The sequence below is a fragment of the Meleagris gallopavo genome, chromosome 19 (genome assembly GCF_000146605.3).
Source record: "Meleagris gallopavo isolate NT-WF06-2002-E0010 breed Aviagen turkey brand Nicholas breeding stock chromosome 19, Turkey_5.1, whole genome shotgun sequence".
In the NCBI taxonomy this organism is placed as follows: Eukaryota; Metazoa; Chordata; class Aves; order Galliformes; family Phasianidae; genus Meleagris; species Meleagris gallopavo.
In genome coordinates, this window is record NC_015029.2 from 829680 (window position 1) to 846268 (window position 16589).

At 55.3% G+C, this 16589-nt stretch overlaps 1 protein-coding gene across 3 annotated transcripts; it reads left to right on the plus strand.

Annotated features, from left to right (window-relative positions):
* The first annotated feature begins 12 nt into the window (after window positions 1–12).
* Window positions 13–13953, plus strand: NDOR1 (NADPH dependent diflavin oxidoreductase 1). Of its 3 annotated transcripts, none has more exons than XM_019621329.2 (15): window positions 13–136; window positions 844–978; window positions 1441–1518; window positions 1996–2093; window positions 2803–2901; window positions 3343–3444; window positions 3862–4068; window positions 4404–4525; window positions 6274–6494; window positions 6869–6976; window positions 7562–7676; window positions 8063–8209; window positions 8763–8881; window positions 11447–11541; window positions 12025–13745. In XM_019621329.2, exons 2-15 carry the CDS (start codon window positions 844–846, stop codon window positions 12035–12037), a joined length of 1659 nt encoding a protein of 552 aa, XP_019476874.1. In that variant the 5' UTR covers window positions 13–136; the 3' UTR covers window positions 12038–13745. The 3 variants fall into 3 exon arrangements, with proteins under 3 accessions (XP_019476874.1, XP_031411989.1, XP_019476873.1); XM_031556129.1 differs by lacking the exon at window positions 12025–13745 and adding an exon at window positions 13752–13953 and having other exon boundaries at window positions 14–136; XM_019621328.2 differs by lacking the exons at window positions 2803–2901; window positions 12025–13745 and adding an exon at window positions 13752–13953 and having other exon boundaries at window positions 14–136.
* The last annotated feature ends 2636 nt before the right edge of the window (window positions 13954–16589 follow it).

Sequence of the window (16589 nt, forward strand, 5' to 3'; positions counted from 1 at the left end):
GTGGTGCGCGGTGAGTGCGGTGCGGTTGTGTTGTTGTCCCTCGCGTCCCTCTCGCTCTGCGTTTTCTTTTCAGCTGACCTTCCCCGGGTCTCTCTTCTCCCGAGCGTCTCCTCTTACCCGGCGTCTGTGTTCTCGGGTATTTCCTTCCACTGGATCTCCCATGTCCCATTCCCCGATGCGCTCCTCTCTGGGCCCGCTGGTGCTGCAGGAGCTGCTCTGTGACGGGGATGCTGCTTTCTTCGGCTTTTTTTTGGCTGTTCTGGAGCAGCACAGACTGCCCGTGGGGACGCCGGGTTTCCTGGGAATGGGAGTTCCGGGGCCCTTGCTGAGGGAGGCGGCTGTATGGCCGTGCAGTGCAAGCATCGCGGCCTGTTACACGTGGCTGTGTTACTGGGCTTTGGGTGCTGCCCTACGCCGCTTGGGTTTGGGTGTTCATGGCACCAGAATAGACGTGCTGAAATCAGAAGCGCAGGGTGACCCATGCACTGAGCACAGGTGGTAAGGAAAGTAAAAATGAGCCAGAATGTGAATTTGTGTCTCTGGACTCTTCCTTTGTTGTCAGTGTTGATGGGGCAACAGCAGTGTCCCTGCTGCTCCTGCAAATGTGGGTGCTGCAGTGAAGAGGGTGTCACGCACTCAGTACTGTTTGGGGGTGGAAAGAGAGCCCAGGCATCTTGAATTGTGCAACTCTCACCAAATTGTTTGGCTATCCCCATGCTTGCTGTTTGCTGCACTCTAATTTCACTCAAACCCACAGCTGCCAGCACTCCTCTGAAGTTAGGGTAGTCGTTGGTCTAGCACCGCCTCATCTCCTGCTGTTTTCTTTGGGTTTGTTTCTTGCAGATGACAGAACGAAGACTCCTTATTCTGTTTGGCAGCCAAACTGGGACTGCTCAAGATACAGCTGAAAGAATTGGCAGAGAAGCCAAACGCCGGCACTTCCAGTGCAGAGTAGAGGCTCTGGACAGCTATGATGTGGTGAGTGGCCAGCCAGGGAGCTGTTCTGCAGGCAGTTCTGGGCTTGCTTCATCCCCACCAACACCATTTCTGGGGCTCAGGCATCTTCCGTCCTTGCTGTGACATGTACTTCACCAGACCTCAGCTCCGTGCCCTTCCTCAGGGCAATTTGTGCTTAATCCATCTGAAAACATGAAAACTGAGCAATGACTTGGGAGTTCATGTTAGGTGGCAGTTGTTCAGCCATGCTTTGGGTTCCTGCAAGGTAGAGCACCAGGGAGCTGATGCTGCAGTCAGCACATGGGCAGCAGATGCTGCTGCAGTGCCTGTAGAGGAGGCTATACTGGGTAGGATTGTGGGTTTTATACTGTCTGTGGTCTGTCTGTGAGCCCAGTGCCATAAGAGCAGCTGGGTCTGGACAGTGAGACACGTCTGTAAGCTGCTGTCCTGAATGCACCTTCCTAAGCTTGTTTCTGCCTGCAGGCAAACCTCATCAATGAGCTGTTGGTGGTATTTGTGTGTGCAACCACTGGCCAGGGTGACCCACCCGACAACATGAAGGTAGGATATGTATATGTATGTCCATGTTGCTTTTGTGTATCTGATCCACTGATCTGATTCATTCCTTCAGGTGCCTCGAGTGCTATTTTTTGGGAGGAGAGGACACTTTTGGGGCAGCATGCAGTGTGAAGCAGATGTTGGCTTAGTCAGAATGGCCATAGTTTCCTAGTGCCAACCTTTGTAGGGCTAAGGAGCATCTCGCGTTGCTGCTGGAACATAGGCTGGTGAGATTTCAGCAGCTTTGGCAGCTGAGAGGGACCCTGCCGTAGTAACATTCTCAGGTCTGCAGAGGGCTCACAAAGCACTGTCTCCCTCCTGTTGCCAGCACAGCTGCTTTCAAGAGTCACTTCTGCAGAAGACTGTGCTCCCCCCTCTGTCAGGACTCAGCAGAGGGCTGAAGGAGCCCTGTGGTGTGTGCCAGCAGGGAGGGAAGGCATCTGTGCACAGCAGTGTGACTCCTGGCCCTGTCCTTTGCAGATGTTCTGGCGGTTTCTGTTCCGGAAGAACCTGCCACCCACTTCCCTTTGCCAGATGGACTACGCCGTGCTGGGCCTTGGTGATTCCTCCTATCCCAAGTAAGCAGCTCCTGTACTCCTTGCCTGCCCCAACAGCTAATCCTTGCAGCTTGGGTGAGAGGGTGGGGAATGGAGTGGGCAGGCAGAATCAGAGCCTGGCTCTAGAGCAGCGGTTCAGGCAAAACCTAATTCCCACTTGCCTTCAAAATTCTTGCCCTATGAGTCTATGTCCCTTCTAACCCCCAGGAGCTGGGCTTTTGCCATGTCCTTCCTTCTAGCCTCTTCAAGCAGATACTTTGCTGTATTATTGCAGACATTGTTTCCTGATCAGCTGTTACAGACACACAGCTCTGAACTTTAGGAAAGCCTGTGCCACAGAAATTTCTGGAACAAGCCAGCAGAAGGCATCAAACATGGTTATAGGTGACAGCCAGCCCCACTGGTCTTAGTTCTCTCATAGATGTTATCCCCATGCGCTCAACAGAGCTACAGTGGGAGCGTGGGACTGTGAGGGTCAGGGACAGGGAGGGAAGTGTGTCTCCCTCTGGAAGCTGACCTGAAGGGAAACTGGACCCCTTGGAGAGTCCCTCCAAAGTTGGGTACAGCCTGTGTGGCCTAGCAAGCAGTAACAGCTGCTGCATCTCCGAGCTGTCCCACATTAGAAGGCTGAGCAAGGCTGCATGTGCTGCACATGCTGGCCTGTGTAGCTAATGTCTGCTGTCCTGCTGGAGGAGCCTGCCCCCTACAGCTGTGATTATTCTCTGCCTAGGTTTAATTTTATTGCCAAGAAGCTGCACAAACGGGTGCTACAGCTTGGGGGCAACCCGCTGCTGCCAGTTGCATTGGGAGATGACCAGCACGACTTGGGGTAAGAGCCTCATGGAGGGGTGATGAGGTGAGGGGCTGTGTTGCACTACTGCTCCCACACTCCATACGTGGTCAGTGGCCTCCTGTTCTGTTTGAGCATGCTGGTCTCTGCTCAGGGCTCTTCTGTGCCGAGGCTGTGGTCACTTGTTTCACCGGGATATCCCATGACTCCCAGCATATTGCCTAGGTTTTGTAGAACTGCAAGGGGTGAATGCCTGTGCTGTGAAAGGGCATCAGAGATTGTCCCAGAGATCCCAGGGCAGGTCCAGCATTGTCCAAGAGATGTCAGACCCACCAAGGGATGCAAAGCCACAGTTGTCTGTGGCACTGCAGCCTCCCTGAGCTCTGACAGTAGTGCAGACAGCAGGAGTAGCCTTGCTTGTTCCTGGAAGGATGGTGAGGGAGGCACAACTCTGTTGCAACCTCAGTGTCTCACTTGCAGGCCAGATGCAGTGGTTGATCCGTGGCTCCTGGCCCTATGGGACAAGATCCTTGCCCTGTATCCTCTCCCTCCTGGCCTTGAGGTCATCAGTCCTGATGTATGGTGAGTGTTGAGGCTTGCTGGAAATGGCTGGTGCGAAATGTCTTCTGTGGCTGTTCTCTGGGGTGGAAAGATGCTTCTAGGGTGGAGGCCAAGACACCTCCTCACAAAGCTACTGATGTCCCAAGCATCCCTAAGACCTAACTGCTTCCAATAGACAGGCTTACTTTGCTCTGTTCCAGCATCTTTGAGATCTTCTCCTGACAGTATTGTTGCATTGTGATCTCTTACTGTGAGTCAGCTCCAAGGAACAGGGATGATAGGTGGGGGATGTTGTAGGAGACTTCAGAGTGTCCCTGTCTCCCTGTAAAGTTAAGGCTATATATATAGCCTTATATATATATAAGGCTATATAAAGCTAAGTGGACGAGCTGTGGCATGGAATTGATTGCACTGACTGCATTGCTGTAATTCCCGCAGCCTGCCCCCTAGATACACCCTGCACTACCTGGCTGAGGACTCCCTGCACTCTGACAGCAGCCTGCTCCAGTCAACACCACCCAGGACTCTTCCTTCTGAGCTCCATCCCTTTGCTGCCCGCATGGTGTCCAACCAGCGCGTCACAGCTGAATCCCATTTCCAGGATGTCCGGCTCATCGAGTTCGATGTCACAGGATCAGGGATCACGTGAGTGTTTTTCTGACTCCTCAAAGCTTTTTTAGTGCGAGATCAGATGTCCTATAATCTTCCTTATTTCCTCTGTCCTTCAGTAATGCCTGAGACTGCAGCCTCTGTGCTGTCCCACTCCATGACAAAGTCAGGACACAGGAGGATGTACAGTAGTGTGGGTCCTGTTTTGTGGGACAGCTCTGCCTTGTCAGGTTAGGGAGTTTAGTATTAATGGCACTGGGAATTTGGATGAGCTGTGGCCTCTCCTCTGTTGTGGGGGCTGGTTGGGGTCACGGTGCTCTGCCTGCAGGATTGTCTGTGGCCATGCTCAGCAGTTCCTGCTGCCTCTGCAGATTCAGCGCTGGAGATGTGGTGATGATCCAGCCCCAGAACTGCCCTGAAGATGTGCAGCAGTTCTGCCAGCTCCTTCGCTTGGATCCAGACAAATGCTTTTTGCTGAAACCCACAGAGCCTGGTAAGCATTGCTGGCTACTCCTTTACCTCTCTGCCAAGCCTGGAGATCCGCTTTTCCTTTGCTTTAGATCCAGTAATTAAGGATTTGAGAGTGGCTGGCTGATACAGGACATCTGCCTGCCTTGCAGTGCTAGGGCTCTCCTTCTGTCCCAACTCTCTATGCATGTAGGTCTTTCATTAGGCTTGTTGAAGGGACCCAGTGATACCAGGGCTGCCTTATATCTTCACCAGCTCAGAGCGTGAAAGATCCTGCATGCTCACCAGCCAAAGACCCGAACCAGGTTGCTCTCTCTTTTGCCCCCATCCATGCCTATGATTCTTTGCTGGGGCATGCGGGTCCCCTGGCTCTGCCTGCACCCCAGAGACCTAATGGAGGTGTTTTTGCAGCCACACACTGGCACCAACAACCAGAAAATCCTCCTGGAGGCACCCACTCACAGGCATTGCTGTGGCTCTGCAGTCTGCGTGGTGCCGGGAGTGGTTTCTCTTCTTTCCCCTCCAATGAGTGCTCATCACCTCCCTGGTCTGAGGAACTGAGGACAGCAGGAAGTCAATATGAGATCTACTGGAAAACATCACCCCAAGACTTTCCTTTGTGCTTTAAACTGTGCTTTGGTTTGCTCCTTTTTTTCCTGATTGCCTCCAGAAGTGAAAGAACCCAGCAGACATCTTCAGCCTTTTTGCCCATACAGGGAGAGCACATGAATCCCTTGATATCCTCCTCTGCAGCCTGCTTGGTGTGGTCAGCACCAGGAAGGGAGAAGTCCCGGACCTTACAAAGGATGCAGGGCAATTGCCAGCCCCACTGCTTGATGCCACCTGAAGCTAGACAGTGCTGAGGACTGGGCTCTAATGGGCTTCTATGGCCTAGGAAGTGTCCAAGCTACCATAGCAGGAAACAGGTGCTCTGTCTCCAAAATGCCAGAGCTCCATCCCTGCCATCTCTGAGCACTCTTGATCCTGATATGTCCCAGCGTTGGTCCCTGGCATTTCAATTCTCCTGCAGGGATCTGCATCTCATGAAGAATCACAGATCCTGGTTGGTGCACCTGCAGATCAGCATGTGAGCATCCCTGTCCTCTCAGTAGTCTGTCATGCTTTGAAACACTTCAGTACCAGTTTGGCTTGATTGGTCAGATGGCAGATTTTGCAGAGCAATTCCATGGTCTTTTTTGTAGGTTGGAACTCTTTTCATCTTTCCTTTCGCCCCACCTGCTGTTGCACTGAGATGTTCTGTGTGCCCATAGAAGTTGCAATAGACCCCTACTTTTTACCCAGTAATTGCTACTTCAAGACCATGTGTCCTGCTTTCCCCCACCATCTCTTGATTGACTGTCAATACTGGGATTTGGACCAGGGAAGCAAACCCCAGAGAAATTCAAGCTACTTGTTGCACCCCTGTAAGAGAAGGAGGAGACGAGGACAAGCCTAGCACATAGGATGCTGCTGGTTATTTCCATTGCAGTGTGTGGGCATGGTGGGAACCATATGGATAAGGCATTGTCCAGAAGTACTTAGAAAAAGTAAGGGAGTGCTCAGAACTACTGATGTTCTCTGTTGCAAGCATGTGGGCTTGCAAAGCAAGCTGGGAAGAACAAGATGGAGTGTGGGGTGTATGGTGGGAAGCAGCAATGGTGGTGGCTAACGTCAGCACCATTAGACCTTCCTGTAGCATGTGGATGCCCTCGTGCAGAAGGGCTGGAGAGTGCCAGAGCTGGCCCTGAGCTCTCTCTGGTGCCTCTCTTGCAGGCACAGCCCTCCCTGCACACTTGCTGCAGCCCTGCACCATCCGACATCTGGTCACCCACTACCTGGACATCTCCTGTGTGCCACGGCGCTCCTTCTTTGAGCTCTTGTCCCACTTCTCTACGAACGAGCTGGAGCGGGAGAAGCTGCAGGAGTTCAGCTCTGCACAGGGCCAGGAAGAGCTGTACAGCTACTGCAACCGACCTCGCAGGACCACCCTTGAGGTTGGCCTGGGGGAGCACAGCAGACCCATCCTTGAGGACTGTGCCATAGAAATAAAGCAGCCAAGGCAGAGGAGACAGATGATGAGCAGCAATTTATTGATGGAGCAATTTAATTTACCTCACTCATTTTCTCAATTGTCCTTGGAATAAGCAGGCTAAGACCTGCTCCAAATTCTTAGGCTCTGTTGTGGTTTTTGTGTTGCAGCCTGGGGACAAGGGTAGGGCAGTGGGACAGGGAGATTGGTGCTCAGAGAATCCCTGCTGGTGGGCCTTTGGGTGAGGGTGGCAGTGCTACAGGACGACCTCTGCTGCCCCAGAAAAGCAGGCAGATTGCTCTTTGAGATGCACAAGCTCTGCTCTATGTGGCTTTGCAGGCCCTCTGGGATTTCCCTCACACCACATCTGCAATTCCACCTGAATACCTGCTGGACCTCATCCCTCGTATCAGACCCCGCGCCTTCTCCATCGCCTCCTCCATGCTGGTAAGACTTTGGCCCTTCTCGGCCTCATGTCAGGCACTGAACTTAGTGCCAGGGCACTGCTGGTGCTGCGCACACCACGGGTGTTCATGCTGCACTGCCTGACCCTGTGAATATCCACAGCCCACCTGAACCCCCACTGCAGGTTAAGGTGTTTGCAAGTGCTGGGGCTTGCGCAGTGCAGACTGCACTGTCACAGGGAGCAGTGGGACCTGGTACCATAGAGGCTGGCAGTCCCTGGCTGCAGGAGGAGGGTAGTGCTGCTTCCTGCTGCTGCCGGGAGGTGGCGGTGGGACCCAGCCCCGGCGCCTTGGCAGATGTCAGCCCAAGCACTGGTGGCAATTGCTTTCCATGGAGGGCTCTTGGCTTGAACTGTCTCTGTCACCATTGCCAGCTGCACAGAGCATTCCTATCACTGTGCTGCACTAGGAAAACCCTTTTAGCCTGCTCTGTCTGTGTCTAAGCACCTGTTTCAGGCTGGGATGAGTGATGAGCTGGGCAATGGAGTCTGTCCCTGTTGGAGGTATTGGGTGCTCTTTGCTGAGCTGTACTGGTGTCTTGGTTCTCATGGCTGCTATCTGCACACAGGCTCATCCTGGCCGGATCCAGATCCTCGTGGCAGTAGTGCGGTACAAGACGCGGCTCAGCAGGCCCCGCCGTGGTCTCTGCTCTACATGGTTGGCGTCTCTCAACCCAGAGCAAGGTAACATTAATTGGACTGTGTGAGGACCCTGTGTGCTCGCTTCAAAGCGCAGCATGGATTGCACAGAACTGGTGAAACTGGCAGCAACCTGTGTGCCGGCCACATGCTGGAGTTGTCTCAGTCGTTGGTGGAGCACCAATGCCAACAGGACTGGCTAAATGCACAGCCTTCCTCACTGCTCCCATCTTTGGAGCACGTTGTGATCCCCTAGCTTGCCCTGAGCACTGTGAGCTCCCAACTTACTCCCACTTCTTTGGCCCTCCTACTCCCAGCACCACTGTGCTCTGCAGTCCTTATAGAGGGCTGCTCCTGGCTTCCTGCAGCTGATATTGCTCTTCTTGCTGGACATCTCCAGCAGTGTTGAATTCTAGTGAGTCTGTTTGCAGGTGATATCCGGGTACCTCTTTGGGTGAAGAAAGGAGGAATGAAGTTCCCAGCTGACCCTGACACTTCTGTAATCATGATTGGCCCTGGCACAGGGGTGGCACCTTTCCGAGCAGCTATACAGGAGCGAGTGGCAAAAGGACAGAAAGGTGAGGGATGGGCATGGAATGCTCCTTGGTGCTGGCAAGTCTGTATTCAGCATATAGAAATGAGGAACTGGGTGCTCCTGTGGGTTTGGACAGGCTCGAGCTTTACTGTAATTGGAAGCAAGCTGGGCTCTGAGGGAGGTCAGCACCAGAGAGAGCCTGATGTGTGCAGACTATGTGGTTATTCACAGGCTGGGCTGCCAGGCTGCTTGTTGAGGCAGAGCTGGGCTCTGAAATGCCTCTTTCTTGGTTCCCTGGAACTGGAGTTGGGTTGCTGAGATTGTCTGCTGCTGTGCAAGCAGTTTTCCCATTGTCATTGCCCTGGCCCACTTGTGTATCTCTGCAGGAGGCTGCTGATAGGCTGGTGGAGGGGAGCTGGCAGCCCTGCAGGGGCTCACCCTGCCCTACTTGCCCACCACGCCCCACATTTCCAGCCTCTGGTTGTCACAGGTCACGTGCATTCACGTTCATGCAGTTCTTGAGTTGCATGGGTACTGATGGCCCTCACAGGGCATTTGGTCCAGCCAGCACAGCTCTTCTGATCTGCTCTCCACAGGGAACTGCTTGTTCTTTGGCTGCCGCCAGAAATCCAAGGACTTCTACTGCCAGGCAGAGTGGGAAGAACTGGTGACAAAGGGCTTCCTTATGCTTTTCACGGCCTTCTCCAGGGACCAGGTTAGTTCTTGGAGAAGCAGGTTGTACACAGATGCACCTTGGCAGCGCTGATGGGAGCCTGCTGGTGTTTTTGCCCCTGTGCCTGTGACGGACCTGGTGGTACGGCACAGTGATCACCTCGCTCCCCTGCAGCACCTGAGTGCTGGCCAAGATTACCACCAGCAGCACAGAGTCCAATCTGTGACACAGCTGGCTATGCTGAGTTGGAAAGGTCACTGAGACTGAGCTGGTAAGTGCCAGAGCAGATAAAGTGTTAGCCAGCTTTGTTTGTCTGAGCCACGTGAGCAGCTCTCAGGCCTCTTTGGTGGGGGGGGAGGGTCAACAGGCAATAACTTTTCTTGGTTGAGTGCTGCCATCCCCACTGTGTCCCTCTGATCACCAGCTGAAGCTGAAGAGCTTGGCTTCCTGCCCCATTTCATGGTGCTGTTGTGCCAGCTCCCCAGAGTCTCAGTGGTGTAGGCAGAAGCTCCCAGGAGAGAAGAGCACCCCACACCTCCCTTATTTCCCAGCCAGTACCTTTGGTGGGCATCTCTCCCTCAGCCCCTCTCTGAGCTGCAAGGTTTTTAAGTTGCAGGAGTGGCTCAGTGAGCTGGGACTGTTTGACTGCCTTGCCCGATCCTTTGATGGTATGAAAAGCTCAGCCTGGCTTTGAAACAGAGATGTCTGATAAAAAGGGTCAGTGAGAATGGTATTCCGAGGTAGCTCAGCTGTGTCAGTCCTTTTCTCCTGGTTGTGTGTATGCACTGACATTAAGCCTGTATGCACTGACATTAAGCCAGCATCTGTTATCTGGTCACTTGTAAGGTGTGAGTTGGATGCCTCTGTGAAGGCTTTCTGAGTCTTTGATTAACAGGAGTGGCACAGCGAGGCTTTTTGGATGAGTACTCTGCCTTTTTTCCATTGGACCACACAGTGGATGGGAGACATACAGCTCCTTAAATCTGGAGGGCAGCCCCAGAGACTCTTCCTGCCCTCGCAGACTCTGTAGGGCCAGGACTTACAGCAGTGTGTTCCTCCTGGCCCCTCCAGCTTTGCAGATTTTGTGGCACAAAACAGATTGGGTTCTGCTGCCACTGTGTCTCTGCAGTTCTGCACAGGAACCTGCTCAGCAGCGTGGCTAGGTGGGATGTGGAGCTGCCTGTGCCTGCAGCTCTAGCAGATGCCACGGATGTTAACTCATCAAAAATTTCTTTTTAAAGAGCCTGACAGGAGCTGGGATGCTCCATAGCTGAGCGGGATTTCCCTCTTCTTCTGTAAGGTTCCCATGTAGCGACCTTCTGTCACATCGCTTCTGCCCTGCGGAGCAGATTGATCCCTTCCTAATGCGACTGTCACTAATTCTCAGCAGGATGCCCTGGGCTTTAGCTGAGATGCTGTGACCTGAGTTTGTCTCTTGGGTGCTCTCGTTTCTAGGTAGCTGTAGGTCCATAAACGACCTGCTCAGAGCCCTGGCCTCATTGATAGAGCCTCTATCAGCACTTAGCTGATTAACGTTAATTATGCTGAGGTCGGGCTGCTGGCTGGCTGTGTTGGTGCTTGCAGTGGGCTTACTTACCTCCTGTAGTGGGGTCAGGGCTGTGTAGCTGTGCCCAGAGGTGACTTGACTCTCCTGTGCACTGCTGCTGCTGGCACTATGTGGGACCTGAGCGCACCGTGACAGTCCTTGGGACAAATGGGGCCAAGGCTGCTTGGGGTGCTCCCACACTCACCTCCAGAGCCTGAAATGCGTCAGGAGCCTTATTGCCTTGGGGCTGGATGGGAGGTGTGACAATGCAGGGAGGAGGCTGTGCCTGCAGCTCACCTCGCCCCTTTGCAGGGCCCAGCATGGTGGGACACGCAGCAGAGGGCCTGGTCTGCATCACAGTGTCACCTTTGTCACGGAGGAGCTGTCTGGGCCGGCAGTGAATTCAAGCACGTTGGCAATGGAGTTCCTTTTGGGCAGGCGCCAGGGCTGTAGGCAGGATGCCTGAAGTGTTGAGGATTAACCCTTTAGGAACTCTGCTCTGCTGGTCTGTGCTTTGCTGAGAGCCAGTTGTACCCAATCTCTAAGCATGGTGGAGAGGAATGGGATGGGACTCCCTCTGGGTTTCCTGCCCTTTTGAGCTGTTCCAGACCTCCAATGGGTGACTGGGACCAGCAGCCAAAGGTGCAGGAGAGGGCTCTCTGCTTCACAGCAGCCTTGGTACGAGGGGCTGTGAAGCCTCTGTCCACGCAGGGAGTAGAAGGAGACCTCATGGGGCTCACAGCCCTGCACCCTGGGCTGTTCACTGGAGCTGGCAGCAGGCAGGAAGCAGCCAAGGGATTTAGGGGCTATCTGGAGGGCTTTTCCCTCTGAAACTCCTGCTGCTTGCACCTGTCTCCCACTGATCTGTCAGAGTGCACTGACATGCACATGGAGTTCTGCCCTGTGCAAGAATTGATCTGCTTTGATGAGCACCTGATGCCCTTCATTCTCCAAAGGAGCTGCACTGCCTTGCAAGCAGACCCTGGGAGCAATCCGTTTGTGCACTGAGGGCCATGTGGGTATTGGTACTGTTGGTGGGCTCAGCACTGTGCTTCTTGCAGGAGGAGAAAGTGTATGTTCAGCACCGCATCCGGGAGAACGGACGGCTGCTATGGGAGCTGCTGAATGGCCAGAGTGCTCACATCTACCTGGCTGGGTGAGTGAGGTTTCTCCACAGGGTCCAGGGGGAGTGGGGCCTTGCATTGCTGCTTCTCCGGCTCCCTGGAGGCTTTCCCATGGCTCAGTCACCAAAGTAAGCGCAGCCTGCACCCACCAGGTGCTGGGGAGCTGCAATGGCTGCTGCAGAGGGACCAGCTGGTCCCTGCCCTCCTTGCAGTTTGCTTGGAAAGCCCTGGGTTGAGGCCTTTTCTTACCTAGCCTGCATTCCAGTTAGGAGGGGCAGAGCTGCAAGCACGGTAGCACTGTCCAGGGCTGCCTCAGTTCTGACCCACGGCAAATCCATCTGTGGCAGAACCCTTTATCTTTTCACACTGCTCTCCTCCAGTCAAAGTGGGCCAAAGAACTGCAGTTCTGCTGCTTGGGTGGGTGGGAGGCTCCTGAAGCAGTATGTAACAGGGCTGCACCTGTGCTGTAGCTCTTGAGTGGCTGCTTTGGGACTCACTGTCTCTTTGGACCCAAGGTTGCCTCTCTGAGGCAGTTCAGCTGCTCACCTGAGCTGCCTGGAAATTCTCAACCAGTGGCCAAAAGCTGGTGTCCAGAAGCTGGGAGCATTCAGAGGCAGAGTCTGCAGCTCCTTTCCTGGACAAATCCTTTCACCTGCCTGCCCTGGTGCTGCTTGAGCAGGACAGAGGCTGCCCAGGTGAGAGCACTGTGAAAGGCTTTGGGCTCCACGAGTTGATAAGGGAGAAGCAATGGTGTTTGCCCTGCACCTGCGTGACCTGGAAGGCAGGACACAAGCCCAACAAGCCTTGCTGTTGATATAAGCAGTGATTGCAGGAGTCTCTTTCCTGCATGTCTCACACTTCCCGGTGCCTTGCAGGGTGAGACTGGCCTCACTGCATTCCTGGGAGAATGAGATTTGTTTACTACCCAGGAAGGGCCACTGGCTGCCTCACTGCTCTTGTGCTGGTTGTGCTGCCTGCTCAACTGGGCCTCCCTGTATTACAGTGCTGTCTGGGACCTGTAACCCACAGGTGTGGGGCTTGGGTTTGATTTCTTTCCCAAAGCTGTATGTCTTGGATAGAACAGAGCTTGCATGGCTCCCTGGTATGGGATTTTGGAAGGGCCATGAGGATGGACGGATGTCAGGTCACTCTGGGACCTACCAGCATAGGTGGGCTGTACCCATGGTTCACTCTGAGTGAGCAGCTGGGGACTCAGGGCTGTCTCTCCTTGCTGGCTGTGCCCAGCTTTTCCAGCCCGGGCCAATGAGCTGAGGGTGTCTCCTACAGAAAACAGAGATTTGGCATGTTCTCCATCACAGACACGGTTCCAGTATCTTGCACTCACATATCAGTGCCTGACTCAGAAGCAATATGACTCTTCTAAAAACAGAAGACCTCGTTTCTGTGTATTTTGAGACATTAATCAGCTTCAATGCAAGTCAGAATTCTCCCTGGTTCTTGGGAAACAGCAAAGATGTACTCACGCCAGTTGGGGCTGCCTGGGAATTTTTCTTTATTGAATGTTTTTTGTCACACAGTTCTTCAAATGAAACTCACAGAAAAAGTCGGAATTCCTTATTTCCCATTAGAAATAATTGCACTTGAAAGTATTGAATCCTATTTGGGTGTTTTTACACAGGAGCTTGTGTTTACCTCACCATTTCTCTTACTTTGAGGTTTGAACTGATTTCCATTGTAACTGCCACCATCAAAACAAACGTTTTGTCTTTATTGGCAGGAGGCTGAAGCAGTGGTGCCTTCATCCTGCTCCCTTGCAGCCGTTGTCCTGCCCAGCTCAGGATCAGACACCTCTTCCATTGAATGCCTCCCTGAGATGAAAGGCTCATTTCCTGCCCTCCTGCAGTGAAATTATGGCTAGGGACTGTTCCCTGTGTTTCTCTAATGATACTGATGGGAAATACAGGGGCCAGAACTGAGGACACTGAGCTGTGATGCTCTCAGCTCCGCAGTGGGCACTGAGGGCACATCTTTGCCTGCAGATGCCAGTGCTTAGAAGCCCTGCGTGGGTAACGGCACTGCTTTCTAGGGAGTGGTGCAGCTGTGTCCTGAAGCTGCCTTTTACTGGTGGCAGGGAGTCCGCACTGTGGGTGAGGCGGGTTCCCACTGCAGCCAGGCAGGGTGCTGGGGCACTGGGTCTGGCTGCCTCACTGGAGCAGGGGGAAGGTGGATGAGCCTTGGTTTTCCTGCTTCCCCTCTGTCACACCACTGCTCTCTTTTCCAGAAATGCCAAGCAGATGCCAGCAGCGGTGGCTGAAGCCCTGCAGTCAGTGCTGCAGCTGGAAGGTGGCCTGTCGCCCTCTGAAGCAGAAGAGTATTTATCAGCCCTGGAACGCTCCCAGCGCTTCCAGTCCGAAACCTGGTCATAAGCCTGGCTCCCTGCTCTGCCCGAGCTGTGCCTGAATAAAGGAGCCAGTAGAATGATCTGCCTTTGGCATTGTCCTTGGGCTGAGGTTATCCCAGCCAGGGTAGGGGCCTGGCAGAGGGTGTACGTGAATCCAATCCCATTCCCAGGGAATGGCAGGGGAACCTGCTGGGGCTGTGGGTGAGGCCTGGCTCCCTGTGTGCGCTCCCCCCTGGGTTTGGGGCCGGGGGTCTCTGTAGTGGGAGGCTACTGGCTGTCTCCTGCATGGCACCGAGCTGCCTTTCTGGGTCCTGAGCTTACAGTGTCCCCACACTGGGCCAGCAGCACCCACAGGCATTGCTGTAGCTGCGGCCGTTGTTTGTGGTAGGACCTAAAGGAAGTGAGCTGTTGCATGGCAGCCTCCCCACCCGGCGTTAGTCAGCAGCAGCAGTGCCTGCAGTGGGAGGCTGCCCCGACAGACCTGTTCCCCCTGTCTCTGGTGGCCAAGGCCAGCAGGGACAGGCACAGGAGGTTTGGCCCTGAGCTCCTGGAGTGCTACTGATGGTTTCCCATTCCATGAGCTGCTGGACCCATCCTTTGCCCCAGCTTGTGAGCTGCCTCCATCCAGGCCCAAGCAAGTCTGCGGTCTCCAGCCCTTTCCCTGGCATCCCTCGTACTGCCAATCCTCCTTGTGCCCCACTGGGACCAGTGCCACCATCTTCCTAACCCAGTTCCTTGAACTCCATGCCACAGTGTAAATAGCAATTAGGGAGCAGGCTGTGATGACTCAGAGCCAGGGACAATCCCTGGAGCAGACTGGGTCAGGAAGGGACAGGGGTGCCAAACTGTGCCTGTGACCCAGCTGACTCCCACGCGGGGGATCATGGGGTCCAGAGCGGGTGTGTGGTGCTCCAGGGCATTGCTGGAGCTGTGGTGAGAGGAAGCAGGGCAGTTTTTGGTCTTCCCACCCTGCTGTATTTCCTCTGTGCCCTGGGGATGGCTGGAGAGCTGCACAGAGCTGCTGCGTGACAGCCGTCATGGTGGTGACAGTGTCCTGCTGCACAGGCACTGTCCAGGCTATGCCTGCAAGTCACTATGGGCACCGTAGAATTGAGTTGGAAGGACCATCAGGTCCCACGCCCTGCAGTGCACAGGGACACCCAGAGCTCCAGCAGTGCTCAGAGCCCCAACAGCCTGACCTTGGCTGTCTGCAGGGATGGGGCATCACCGCCTCTCTGTGCAACTGTGCAGTGCCTCACCGCCCTGAGTGTAAACAACTTCCTTATGTCCAGTCTCAATCTCCCCTTCTTTAATTTGAAGCCATTTCCCCCTGTTCTATCACAACAACCTGAAGACTCATGGCAGGGAGAAGATCCCAGCACAGAGGACGGGGATGAACTGGTCTCTCTCAATGGCAAGACCCTTCCAGACCATAGGCAGGCAGCAAGGGTCGATGGGGACATGGAGCCATGATGTGGGTTGTGCACCAGTGCTGTGCTGGGGCACTGGGGTCTGTGCTGCAGGCCATACTGGGGTAGTGTTGAGCCCATACTGGTGGGCTGAGCTGGGGGCAGCTCCATGCCCGTGTCCCCAAGAATGTTGGCCACAGGGCTCCGCGTTGGTCCGTGGGGTGTGGATCCTGGGTGAGGGGAAGAGGCGGCCCCGGTCCCAGCTCCTCCCCGGCTCCCACGGAGCTGATTGGCGTGGCCATGGCCGCCTGCCCCAGGCCGCCTGCATTTGAGCGGCTTCCAGAAGCCGACAAACCAGACTGGTGAGAGCCGGGCCGGTCCCAGCACTGCGCCGTGCGGGGAGCGCCTGGCATCGCGTGCCGCGTTGGATTTCCCCGGACGGCGGTGGGTCAGTGCTGCGGCAGTGCTGGGGAGGAGGCGGCGGTGGATGGACGCTCCCGGTGGAGCCCCTGTTGGGGTGCGCCGTCCCTGGGGGCGATGGGGACACACCGGGCTGCGGGGGCTCCTGAGCGCCTGATCTGGCACGTGGCCCCGGGCCGTGCTGGAGGGATGAGGGGATCCTGTGCTGCTGCCCTGAAGCCCTCCTGGCACTGGGGCTGAAGTTTGTCCATGGAGCTGCTGGCAGGCGAGGAGCCGGGGCCCGGCCTCCGATGCACACAGACAGCTGCAGAAAGCAGCCCAGCTGGGCATCGGGATGAACCTGGGGGGCAGGGGGGCTCCGAGGAGCCATCCCCGCTCTGCAGTGAGGCACGCGGCACGGCCTGGGGCCGCTGGAGCCCTGCGGTGGCTGAGGATGTGACAGAATCGCTGCCGCATGGCTGCAGCACTGCCCTGGCAGACGGGCAGGGTCCCCCCACCGCCTCCGACCCTGTGCTGCCACATGAAGAGAGGCCGCTGCCCCCGGAGGGGTCACCCGGTCTGGAGAGCTCCTCCAGCTCCACCCTGAGCCTCTCAGGCGAGGACAGCGAGATGGCGAGCAGTGAGAGCACAGCACCAGAACTGTGCTGCGCGCCGGTGGGCAGCGAGGACGAGTGCCCCATCTGCACGGAGCCCTACGACAACGAGCGGCACAAAGCAGCCCTGCTCAACTGCAACCACGGGCTGTGCCACGCCTGCCTGCGCGCCATCATGGACACGGCCGACGGCGCCGAGTTCGGCCGCGTGCGCTGCCCCATCTGCCGCCAGAAGACCCCGATGCTGGAGTGGGAGATCTGCAAGCTGCAGGAGGAGCTGCTGCTGCTGCACGCCG

What these genes read in the sequence shown, in the direction of transcription:
- NDOR1 (XM_031556129.1), top strand. Translation starts at nt 844, where the DNA reads ATGACAGAACGAAGACTCCTTATTCTGTTTGGCAGCCAAACTGGGACT. An exon ending in GTCACAGGATCAGGGATCAC is followed by an intron (nt 4,069 to 4,403) that starts GTGAGTGTTTTT and finishes CTGCCTCTGCAG; the next exon opens with ATTCAGCGCTGGAGATGTGG. An exon ending in AGTGGCAAAAGGACAGAAAG is followed by an intron (nt 8,210 to 8,762) that starts GTGAGGGATGGG and finishes TGCTCTCCACAG; the next exon opens with GGAACTGCTTGTTCTTTGGC.